General features: G+C 68.7%; 1 protein-coding gene across 1 annotated transcript; it reads right to left on the reverse strand.

The window, feature by feature from the left end:
- Nucleotides 1-6,611: 6,611 nt before the first annotated feature.
- LOC138817915 (uncharacterized) lies at nt 6,612-9,489 on the reverse strand. Its single transcript, XM_070008695.1, has 3 exons — nt 9,366-9,489; nt 7,674-7,767; nt 6,612-7,490 (listed from the first exon to the last, which is right to left on the reverse strand). The coding sequence occupies exon 3, from the start codon at nt 7,436-7,438 to the stop codon at nt 6,671-6,673; it is 768 nt and encodes a 255-aa protein (XP_069864796.1). The 5' UTR covers nt 7,439-7,490; nt 7,674-7,767; nt 9,366-9,489; the 3' UTR covers nt 6,612-6,670.
- Nucleotides 9,490-12,155: the final 2,666 nt, after the last annotated feature.

The raw sequence follows: 12,155 nt of genomic DNA on the forward strand, positions 1-12,155 counted from the left end.
ACACACACAAGCTGGAGTCGGTGGGGCTCAAGCCTGGAGAGTCTACCAGAACTGAACCCAACAAAATATTTTTTTTAACCCAGAATTTATCTTCACCCGTCTGGTTTGACTGTGGCAGTGGGTGAGAAATTGTTTTTAGCCGGGCGCTGGTGGCTCACGCCTGTCATCCTAGCTGCTCAGGAGGCTGAGATCTGAGGATCGCGGTTCAAAGCCAGCCCGGGCAGGAAAGTCTGTGAGACTCTTACCTCCAATAAACCACCAGAAAACCAGGAATGGCGCTGTGGCTCAAGTGGTAGAGCGCTCGCCTTGAGCTGAAGAGCTGAGGGACAGCGCCCAGGCCCAGAGTTCAGGCCCCACGACCGACAAAAAATAGTTTTGTTTGTGCCTCTCTGCCAACGCCCCGCCGCGCAGCGCGCCCGCCCCTCCCTGCCTTTCCCACAATGCACTCTGCTCTCTCCCGCAAGCGGGAGGCGCAGCACCCGACACCGCGGCGGCCACGGAGGCAGGCGGGGAGAGGCCGTGTCCTTGGCCTCCTCGTGGCGCCCGTGTTCATTACGACGCCGTGGCCCGGCCAGCTGTCGCGGGGGTGGGGCCCGGTGAGCCGCGCGGCTTCGGCCACGGCGGAGCAGGTTTGCGAAGCTAGCCGGGGGGGAGGCGTCGCTGAGATGCCCCTCCGATGTCCCCGAGGTTGCTGAGCTGGACGCCGGGGCTCGGGGGCGCGGGCGGGGCCCGGGGGCAGCCGCGCGGGGCCCGGCCTGCGGGTGACCGCTGTCCCTTGTGTCCGTCCGTCTGTCCGCAGGCGTTGGCCGTGGCCGGCCTGAGCCCCCTGCTGCAGAGAAGCCATTCCCCGGGGGCGCCGCGGCCGTGCGCCACGCCCCCCGCCACGCCGGCCACGCCAGGCGGCCCATGCGGCTGGCCCCCCCGGCCCATCCCCACCGTGCGGCTGGAGGGCCCCGAGTCCGGCGAGAAACTCAACAGCAGCTTCCCGTCCATCCGCTGCGGCTCCTGGGCCGAGGTGCCCGTGGAGGGAGCGGCGGGCGGCGCGGCCGTCCGGAGGTCCCGGCCCGTGTCCCTCACGGTGCCCAGCCCGGCCGGGGCGCCCGGCAGACAGCTCCACGGCAGCGCCAGCAGCCTGGTGGAGGCGGTACGCGGGGCCCACGCGGGGCGGGGCGGGGCGGGGCGGGGCGGGGGGCCCGGCCCGGCACTCGCGGTGGCGGCACGTCCACGGAGCCCCGGTGACCGCCCCCCGCCCCCCTCAGGTCTTGATCTCCGAAGGACTGGGCCACTTCGCCCAAGACCCCAAGTTCCTGGAGGTGGCCACGCAGGAGCTGGCGGACGCGTGCGAGCTGACGGCGGAGGAGATGGACTGGGCGGCCGACAGCCTGCTCAGCGGTGCGCGCGCAGCCCAGCGCCAACGGCCGGCTCCTGGCCTTCGTGAACTGCAGGGACCCGGGGCCGGCCCGGGGGGACGGCCAGGGGGAACCACGGGACGCGGGCCCGGCGGGGCCAGGGCCCGGCCCGGACGAGGAAGCCGCCGCCCCCGCCGGCAGCAGGGCGCAGCTCAGCAGCCTGTAGTCGCGGCTGGGGGGGCCGCCTGCGGGTCTTTCTGTCCTGTTCTGTTTTTAATTTGTCTCGATGTTCCTAATGGGTTCGTTTCAGAAGTGCCTCACTGTTCTCGTGACCTGGGGTTACCCGGAACAGCGTCTTCATCCGTTCTGTTGGGGGGGAGCGGAGAGTTGGGGGGGTGGGGGGGTGGGAGGTGGAGGCCAGTGGCGGGAGGCCCAGAAGGTGGAGGCCGCCAGGGCTGGAGGACCCGGGGCGCGCCACGTGTCTCCACTGCGCTTGTAAAAACAAACTGTTTGCACATATTCTGTCGGGCCTCGCCAGGGCCTGCGGGCCGAAAGGAGGGAGGGGGAGCTGCCGGGCCTGGGGTCCCCCCCGCGCTCCCCGGGGGTCCCCGGCTGCTCCCCTCCCCGCCCCCCCAGATTCGGCCTATTTCTGGGATCGCATGCTGCCGCTCCCGTGAGCATCACTGGGGTCTGGTTTTGTTTTTCCTTCCATTTTATTTTCTGTCGCTTTCCCTCGGGAGGGGGGAGAAGGGCGGTTCCCTGCGCACAGGCCCCGCCCTGCCCTGTCCCATGCGAGTCAACTTCACCCCAGAGGGCAGGACGCGGTCAGGGCCCCGAGTTACCGGGTCTTCTTCCTTTCAGGTCGGGGGGGAGCGGGGGTGTGCGGGGAGCGGGAGGGGGGGGGCCTGCGTCTGTGTGCCGTGCCCCTGGGGCCGCGAGGACCCTCCCTGAGCACCCGCTGCTCCCGCACCCTGAGCTCCTGCGTGTGGAGATCCGGACCTCGGACCATTGGAAAGCAAAAACCAACCTCAGTCTGCTTCTGAAACGAGATCTAACCCAACTCTGCGTCTTCTGCCCCACAAGATATGCAAACACAATGCAATAATATCCTTTTTTTTTTTCAAAATACAATTGTGAGTTGTGTTGGCATTAAAACTGTATTTAAACAATAACAAACACGCACGGACGGACATTTGAGGAGCAGGAGTCTGGAGCGGGCGTGGTGCTCGGTCCGCTCCGGGCGCGGCCGGCGCAGCTGTCTCCGCAGAGGGATGGATTTCCCTTGGATTCAGGTCAGTTTCCGCATTTTTCCACCGTTTTTCAAGCGCTGACTTGTGGTTGTGCGAGCGAGTGTGGGCGCCGCGTGGGTCTCCGGATCCTCTTCCTGCTCACGGCGCTGCCCCGACCCTTGGCATCTGGAGCAGGCCGGGCGGTGGCTTCGTGGGAGGGTCACCGGCCACCTCCCGCGTGACTGTTTTGCATATCTTGTGTTTGTTTCCCTCCCGCTTCGATCCCCGCCCCCCAAATTCTGTGACGGGCCGGGCGCCCCATCGGACCCCTTCCTTGCTTCGCGGCCCATGGTTAACCCGACGGCAATCCGCGTGGAGGAGAGGTCAGCTCTTCCCGTCGCTCTCAGCGCGGACTTCGGGCCTCTGGGGTTCATGGCGCGCTGCGGGCGTGGAGCGGAGCGCGTGGCCGGGCGGGGGGGGGCGATCGCTCTGTTCAACCACAAGTCCCTCGGTGACCCCCCCCCCCCCGCCACTCGGGCCGCGCGAGGGCCTGGGCCTCTCCCCACCTCTGTTCCCTCGTGGGCTGCGTCGTTGGAGGCACAAGTAGAGAAGCGTGCGGCCGGTCGTGCGGGCCCGCCCGGGGTCCACCCAGGCCTCACCGTTCCCCTCGGTACCGGCCGGGCCTTCTAGAAGCCGAGGTGGCGTCGCGGCTCAGTGTCCCGGCGATGTCTGCCGCGGTGCCGCTGTCTGTGGCCGGGACGGCCATCCCTCTCCACCGCCCCTCCCCCAACAGCCGATCCGGGTGGCCGAGCCCCGTCCGTCCTCCACCCCCTGCGGGAGGACTCCAGCCGGCTCCTTTCTGCCCGATTCTAGAAGGTTCCTTGGGCCGTGTGGCTTGATTGGGACGCGGCGGGTTCTAGCCCCTCCCCCCTCCAGGCCAGGGTGGAGGCCTGGCGGGCCTCCATCCCCGCTGCCTCCCGTTCTGGTCTGCGGTGCGGTGTCCAGTCCATCTCGGGTCCCTGGCTGCCGGAGGAAGGCAGGGCCGGCCGCCAGAGCGCCCCGGCTGGGCCACAGTCACCCCGGGCGTCGGGGGCAGGACCGGGTCAGAGGCCCGCGCCTCTCAGACTCTGGGCCCCGCTGCCGGGCTCCTGGGCTCTCAGACCCCAGGGGAGTGGGCAGCGGTGGCTGGTCTGTGAGGAGCCGGAGGGAAATGGAGGCAGAGAGGAGGTGCTCCACCCCCTCCTCCGCACCCTGGCCCGCCCCCGTTTCTTGGCCAGCCAGTGTTCTCCGGGATTTGCTTTGGAAGAGGAGGAGGAGGAGATTCTAACCCGGGGCTGCTTCCTCAGCCGAACCAACCTGCCCGCGGGACCCGAGGCCACCCGGGCCTGGGCCTGAGCCCCCCCACGTCCGCCTCCCACAGCCGCGTGAGCCCCGCGGAGATGCCCTGCCCCCGGCCACCCCCCTCTGCCTCTGCCCCCCACTGCACCCCGCAGCCGGGCAGGAGCCGTGCCGTGGACTTGCTCCGGGCCTCATTACTTCAGGGTTTGCGGCGAGGAAACGTGGTTTGTGGTTCCAGATAGCAGCGCGTGGGTCACGTCCTATTGCTACAAGACTTCACATACACACACACACACACAGAGTCCATGCGCACACATGTACACACACCTGTGTATGCACATACATGCACGTGCATGTGTGCATAGTCATGCGCACACGCACACACACACACACACACACACACCAGGTCCCAAGACTGAGCTCCCGCACAGGCCGTGGAAGCGGACCGCGCGGGGCAGCGTCTGAACCTATTGTTCTCATTGTCATGAAACAGATACTTGAATCTACAATAGGAACAGACCGACGCCTTCTCCCCGCTCCTCCCGCGGGGTCAGGATGTGGCGTGGCGTGGCGTGGCGTGGCGTGGGGCGGCCGGAAGTCCTCTCGCTCGGGCCGCATGCCGTGTGCCGCGCACACAGCCAGAGCCAGAGCCAGAGCCAGACTTGGGGTTTTCCTGTGAGAATTCTTCGGACGTCAAAGCAAGATGGAGCCGAGGGACATGCGGCCGGGTCCCAGGGCGGGGTCCCAGGGCGGGGTCCCCGCCCCCCGCCCACCCGTTCCTCCTCAGCTCAGCCTCTCACGGGCCTGCCAGGCCGGGTGCACAGGGCAGTGTTCAGAATGCAAGCCCGAGTTGTGGGAAGCTTCTGGAGTGGGTCCCATGTCACATCTGGCACTGCAGATTCACCATCTGAGACCATCCCTCCTGCCCGGGCCTGGGGGGGGCGTCCCTCGAGAGGACGGCCCCTGTGAACCTCCGGAGTTCCTGGGCTGGGGGTCCTCAGAGCCCCAAGTTGCCCAGCAGCGGGGGGGGGGGGGGGGCGGTTCACCACCTGGGAGCCCGGGGCGAAGTCTCTGCTGGGCCTTCGGCTCCCCGGGAAGGCAGTGTGGTGGGCCAGGGCTCCACCCAGACCCCTGCCACCCCAAGCCCGCCACACTTCCCCAAACTTCCTCGCCCACCTGCCCGCCCTTCCCTGCCCCACATAGGCCTTTCTCCCCCCAGAGGGACAGAGACAGTGACAGAGTCCCCAGGGCTTGGCTGAGAACAAGCGATGGACACAGTTCACTGAGAAACAGGGCAGGGTCCCCACAGACGCCCGCCGTGGAAGTGTCGATCCCTTCCGATCCACCAGAGCCTCCAAGCAGAGGGTCTGGACGAAGCCCCCCCTTCCCCCGGCACAGAAAGACGGGCGCGCCCGAGGCCCCCCCACGCCTGCACCCCGGCCCGGCCCCCCAGGATCCACAACACCGCAGTCCGACTGTTGTAAATACTGTTGTACAGTTTGTAACCGCCGGCGACCGGCCTCCAGGGTCCCGCCCGCCCAGCCGCGCTCTCCTGGCCAGGGAGCGAGGCCGGAACCGAGGAGGGAGAAGGCTCTGGGCCTCTGAGTGAGCCGCTATTGTATATTCCTGTAAGATTGCATTTTTATCTAAGGAATGATGTTATTTAAAAAACAAACAAAACCCACAAAAAACAAGAATTGCAAATAAATTTCTTAACAATGTCTGTCTGGTGTGCTGCCCCTCTCCCCCGCCCAGCCCTTCTCCTCCCCCAGGGGCCCAGGGCCCGAGTTTAAACCCTGCAACCGCTGCCAGCCCAACCCAGCAGAGATCAGAAAACAAAACAGAACAGGCCCTCCCTTCGGGGCACACGGAATGCTAAGCCCTGGGCCCAAACTCCTGAGTCCACCCCACAGAAGGCAGCGCACAGGACGGCCGACGGAGACGGGGGGGGGGGCAGGGGGCTGTGCGCCCCAAACCCTGGACGGTGCAAAGCGGGGAGGGCGCCCGGGCCCGGGGAAGCCCTTCCCACACAACTGCTCCAACGGCGGCCAGACGCTGCAGAACCCCAGGCAGGGGCGGCTCCCCAGGCAGCTCTGGGGTCTGGAGGGGGCTGATGCAGAAACGTCTCAAGTGTACCTTTCAAGAGCTGCCCAGCTGGGCGCCCGAGGCTCACGAGGCTGAGCTCTGAGGACCAAGGTTCAGAGCCAGCCCAGGCAACTACAAAAGGGACCAACACAAAGCCAGACGTGGAGCTGTGGCTTAAGCAGCAGGGCCACGAGCCTTGAGTGAGAAAGCTCAGAGACAGTGCCCGGGCCCCGAGTTCAAGCCCCAGGACCGGCACAAAGGGGGGGGGGACTATCGGGGAGTGGACACGTATGTGTGTGGGTGTTCACGGGCAGGGACGGACGGACGGAGGCCGGACACCCCAGACGACCCTCACCGTGCGAATCCCAGCAGCTCACGGACGCTCGTGTGCCGGGAAGGGCCGGGGCGCGCACTCCGGCATCTCGAGGCCCCGTGTGCGGCCCTGCACGGCAGGCCTGTCTCACACCGAGGGGCACAGCGCCTGGGACGGCCGCGGTAGACCCGTGCGCGCGCGGCCCGTGGGCCTCGTGCGGCCTGGAGGGCCTGGAGGGGCCGGTCCCACGCCCACGCCCCACCCACGGGGAGAGGCGACCCCAGCCCCAGAGAGAGAGAAGGGGCAGCAAGTGTTTATTTTAAAAAGGGAGGGGAGAGCAAGAGGTGGACGCCAAGCTAGACATTCGGGGGGAAGGGCCTGGCGCCCCCCATCATGAACTTGGCGATGGACATGCCCTCGAGCAGGTAGTGGTGGATGCTGTAGGCGAAGAAGCCGAGGCAGAAGAGGATGATCATGAAGGACAGGGTGACCAGGGTGTAGATGGACATCCGCTTCTCCGTGGTGGCCCTGATGAGGCAGAGGAAGGGCCCCGGGCAGCCGGGCGTGCTGCAGGGGATGGGCGTCTGGCTCACCACGGGCAGGTGCTGGAAGAGCAGCAGCACCAGGAAGACGCCCTGGATGGCCACCTGCAGGAGGAAGTGGAGCAGGTAGAGCAGCAGCAGCATCTTCTCGCGGTGGAAGTTCAGGAGCGACTTCTTCGGGGCGGGGATGTGCTCCTGGACGGCCAGCATGGAGCCCTCCTCCGCCTCGCCCACCAGGGCCTCGGCCGACTTCACCCGGACCTGCTTGTGCCGCACCTGGGCCATGAAGAACTCCATGAGGAAGAAGAGGGCCAGGAAGATGAAGTAGAAGAAGTACCAGGTCCCGGTCACGGGCCGGCTGAAGCTCCGCTCGAAGCACTCGATGCGGCAGGGGTAGGTGATGTTCCCGTGGCACCAGAAGTCCTCGTGCACGTGGGCCCAGGGCATGCGCACCACGTACACCACCACGCCGTACATGCCGATCAGGCCGAACCACAGCTGCCGCCCGATGTAGTAGCCGGATTTGTCGCCGGCCACCGAGTGCAGCACCGGGATCAGCCCGGCCACGGCTGCGGCTGCCATGATCGGGGGGCTCGGCGCCCCTGGGGCCCAAGATCAGAACTCAGACGGCACCCTGGGAGGGAGAGCGAGGGACGGGGTCAGGCCAGGGACGTGGTGGCACCGCTCCTGCGCCTGTCCGAGGAGCCTCTGCCCCACCGCTGCCCAGGAAAGCAGACCCCAGCCTTCCCCATCCCCACGCAGCCGGAGCCGGTACCGAAGCCAGGGCCTGGCCGCACACGCGCGCCCAGCTCATTACCGGTTCATGTTTGACGCAGCACAGAAGGGTGGGTTCCGAGGTTCTCCGTGCACCTGGCGATCCGAGACCGTCTTCGCTGAGAAATGGTCTGCAGCTGAGGAAGAAAGGCAGAGTGCTCCCTTAGTCCTCGGCCGCCCAATCACGGCACTCACCCACTCCCTTCCAGGCTGGTGTGCCCGTCACCCTGATTTACTGACAGGAATGATCGTTCTGACCGTTACGAGCTGTCGATGGGTTGATCGATCGATTGATTGATAGAGCAAGCCCCGTGCCGGAGTACTAGGTAACTCTCTCCGCCAAAGAGCAAACCACTTTCAATCTCTTAGGAACAGCGTCATTTGAGTCACTGTCCACGATCGTCCTTACGTGTAACATATTATTTTCCCTGTGCTAGAACCCTGGTTTGAACTTTGAGCCTTGCGCTTGCTCCGTGGGCCTCAACCACACGAGCCACGCCTCCAGCCTGGCTTTTGCTGGATAATTGGAGATGGAATCTTGCAGACTGTTCTGCCTGGGCTGGCTGTGAACCTTGGTGCTCTGGGTCTCAGCCGAGGCACAGGGCCCAAGTCCAGTGTCCTGAGCGGTGGCCGCCGAGCGCCCCAGCAGACACTGCGTGTGCCCCCGGCACGCACAGATGCTCGTGGGACCTGGCTGTGCCAGGGCTGTCTCATTAAAACCGGTCACAGCCAGTGCAGGCCCGTCTCTCTACACACACGTCAGCCACGGTTTCAAATCACACCTAGACGCCACCTCGCATAGAAGCTAGTCAGCCACAGGGGCTGGAAGAGGAGGCCACCACGCACTGGGGGTGTGGGATGGGGAGGGGATGAGGGATGGGACGGGGATGAGGGACGGGGGGGGATGAGGGATGGGACGGGGATGAGCGACGGGGGAGGGGATGAGGGATGGGACGGGGATGAGGGACGGGGGGATGAGGGACAGGGAAGAGGGACGGGGGAGGGGATGAGGGATGGGGAGGGGATGAGGGATGGGGGAGGGGATGAGGGATGGGGAAGGGGATGAGGGATGGGGAGGGGATGAGGGATGGGGAAGGGGATGAGGGATGGGGGAGGGGATGAGGGATGGGGATGAGGGACAGGGAGGGGATGAGGGATGGGGGAGGGGATGAGGGACGGGGGAGGAGATGAGGGACGGGGGAGGAGATGAGGGACGGGGGAGGGGATGAGGGATGGGGAGGGGATGAGGGATGGGGGAGGGGATGAGGGATGGGGGAGGGGATGAGGGATGGGGAGGGGATGAGGGACGGGGGACCGGCTGGGGGGGACTGACAGGGGGGATGGGGGGACGGGGGGGATGGGGGGACGGGCCGGGGGGGATGGGGGGGACGGGCCGGGGGGGATGGGGGGACGGGCCGGGGGGGATGGGGGACGGGCGGGGGGATGGGGGGACGGGCCGGGGGGGATGGGGGGACGGGCGGGGGGGATGGGGGGGACGGGTCGGGTGGGGGGGACGGGCCGGGGGGGATGGGGGGACGGGCCGGGGGGGATGGGGGGACGGGCGGGGGGGATGGGGGGGACGGGCCGGGGGGGATGGGGGGACGGGCGGGGGGGATGGGGGGGACGGGCGGGGGGGGCACGGGGCGCCCGCGGCTCCGGGACCCGGGTCCGCTCGCCCTCCGACGGCCGGGCCGGGCGCAGCCCAGCGGGCGGCGGGCGGGGCCCAGCCGCGTACCTGCGAGGCCGGCAGGGCCAGGCCCGAGCCTCCGCCGCGGCCCGGCTCCGAGCCGCTTCTCCCTTCGCCGGCCCGAGGCGCCGCCGCGCCCCTCGGCTTCCCACCAACTGCCCGCTCCGGGGCGCCCCGCCCGCCGCCCATTGGCCGCGCCGCCTGTCCGTCTCGGCGGGCTCCTCCCATTGGCCGCGCCGCCTTCCGTCCTCCTGCCCATTGGCCGCGCCCCCTGCCCGTCTGGGCGGGCTCCGCCAATCGTGGCGCTCGGGGCAGGTGCTCGGCAGGTGCGCCTTCGGGACGACGCCCCGGAAGGCCTCGTCGTCTCCCGGGGCCTCCGCGCGGCGCCGCGTGGCGTCCTCGATCAACGGCCGCCGCCGCCGCGCAGCGGCTTCGCCTGCGGCGAGGAGCCCGGGCCGGGCCGCGCGGGGCCTCCGCGCCCGGGTGCGCGTGCGCACACGCGAAGCGGAGGCTGAGGTCCGAACATGGCTTCCCCGAGTTCGAGCCCAGCGCCCGCACGGAGGGAAAAGCGGCTTCTGTGTCTCCAAAGCCGGGACGCACCGGCCGCGGCTGGTTTGTCACCAAGGAAAGAGGAGGGGGGGAGGGGGGAGGGCCAGGGGGGAGGGCCAGGGGGAGGGGGGAGGGCCAGGGGGGAGGGGGGAGGGCCAGGGGGGAGGGGGGAGGGCCAGGGGGAGGGGGGAGGGCCAGCGGGGAGGGGGAAGGGGGGAGGGCCAGGGGGGAGGGCACGCCCTGAGACCTGGAGCAGGGCCCAGGTCAGCGCCCAGGTCAGCGCCCAGGTCAGCGCCCAGGCCAGCGCCCAGGCCAGGGCCCAGGTCAGCGCCCAGGCCAGGATCCAGGTCAGCGCCCAGGTCAGCGCCCAGGCCAGGGCCCAGGTCAGCGCCCAGGCCAGGATCCAGGTCAGCGCCCAGGCCAGGGCCCAGGTCAGCGCCCAGGTCAGCGCCCAGGTCAGCGCCCAGGTCAGCGCCCAGGTCAGCGCCCAGGCCAGGATCCAGGTCAGCGCCTAGGCCAGGGCCCAGGTCAGCGCCCAGGTCAGCGCCCAGGTCAGCGCCTAGGCCAGGATCCAGGTCAGCGCCCAGGTCAGCGCCCAGGCCAGGATCCAGGTCAGCGCCCAGGCCAGGATCCAGGTCAGCGCCCAGGCCAGCGCCCAGGCCAGCGCCCAGGTCAGCGCCCAGGTCAGCGCCCAGGCCAGGACCCAGGTCAGGACCCAGGCCAGCGCCCAGGCTGCAGCCCCCGGGGTCAGCAGCCGTGGTCTGCTGGCTGCGAACCCAGAGCCTTCCCGCAGCCGCCGGCTGCGGGGTGGAGGGGGCTGGGGGCGGTGGCCTGCGGTGGCCCGGGGGAGACCTGCGGCCTCCCTCCCTCTGCTCGCAGATCCCTACCAAGATCCCCGCAGCGAGGCCCGGGAACCCGCCGATCTCTCCAGGCGCCTTTGCTCTTCTCTGAAATGTCAGAGGCCGCGGGGCTCGCGCAGGAGGCCCGGGAATCAGGGCCAGGGCAGGGCCAGGTGCAGGAGGCCCGGGAACCAGGGCCAGGGCAGGGCCAGGCGCAGGAGGCCCGGGAACCAGGGCCAGGGCAGGGCCAGGCGCCAGAGGCCGGGGAACCAGGGCCAGGTGCAGGAGGCCCAGGAACCAGGGCCAGGCGCGGGCGGGGCTCGCGCGGGAGGCCCGGGAACCAGGGCCAGCCGCGGGGCTCGCGCAGGAGGCCAGGAACCAGGGCCAGGGCAGGGCCAGGCGCGGGAGACCCGGGAACCAGGGCCAGGGCCAGGCGCGGGAGACCCGGGAACCAGGGCCAGGGCAGGGCCAGGGCAGGGCCAGGCACCGGAGGCCGGGGAACCAGAGCCAGGGCCAGGGCCAGGGCAGGGCCAGGCGCGGGAGACCCGGGAACCAGGGCCAGGGCAGGGCCAGGCGCCAGAGGCCGGGGAACCAGAGCCAGGGCCAGGGCCAGGCATGGGGCCCACGCAGGAGGCCCAGGAACCAGGGCCAGGGCCAGGCGCGAGGCTGCCACGGGCCTCCCTCACCCGCCAGGGCTCCTGGCGTTGGACGCGAAGCTCTGCTCACCAAACACCAGGGAAGATGGGGGGGTCAGGAAGAGAGGACAGGAGGGGGACAGGAAGAGAGGACAGGAGGGGGGCAGGGGGAGGACAGGAGGGAGGCAGGAAGAGAGGACAGGAGGGGGGCAGGAAGAGAGGACAGGAGGGGGGCAGGGGGAGGACAGGAGGGGGGGCAGGAAGAGAGGACAGGAGGGGGTCAGGAAGAGAGGACAGGAGGGGGACAGGAAGAGAGGACAGGAGGGGGTCAGGAAGAGAGGACAGGAGGGCACAGGAAGAGAGGACAGGAGGGGGGTCAGGAAGAGAGGACAGGAGGGGGACAGGAAGAGAGGACAGGAGGGGGGTCAGGAAGAGAGGACAGGAGGGCACAGGAAGAGAGGACAGGAGGGGGGTCAGGAAGAGAGGACAGGAGGGGGGCAGGGGGAGGACAGGAGGGGGGGCAGGAAGAGAGGACAGGAGGGGGGCAGGAAGAGAGGACAGGAGGGGGGCAGGAAGAGAGGACAGGAGGGGGGCAGGGGGAGGACAGGAGGGAGGCAGGAAGAGAGGACAGGAGGGGGTCAGGAAGAGAGGACAGGAGGGGGGCAGGAAGAGAGGACAGGAGGGGGGCAGGGGGAGGACAGGAGGGGGGGCAGGAAGAGAGGACAGGAGGGCGCAGGAAGAGAGGACAGGAGGGGGCAGGAAGAGAGGACAGGAGGGGGGCAGGGGGAGGACAGGAGGGGGGGCAGGAAGAGGAC

Source organism: Dipodomys merriami, unplaced genomic scaffold (genome assembly GCF_024711535.1).
Source record: "Dipodomys merriami isolate MVZ:Mamm:240054 unplaced genomic scaffold, mDipMer1.0.p SCAF_703, whole genome shotgun sequence".
Taxonomy (NCBI): domain Eukaryota; kingdom Metazoa; phylum Chordata; class Mammalia; order Rodentia; family Heteromyidae; genus Dipodomys; species Dipodomys merriami.

Coding starts and splice junctions, on each gene's coding strand:
- LOC138817915 (XM_070008695.1), bottom strand. CDS start 7,438: ATGGCAGCCGCAGCCGTGGCCGGGCTGATCCCGGTGCTGCACTCGGTG.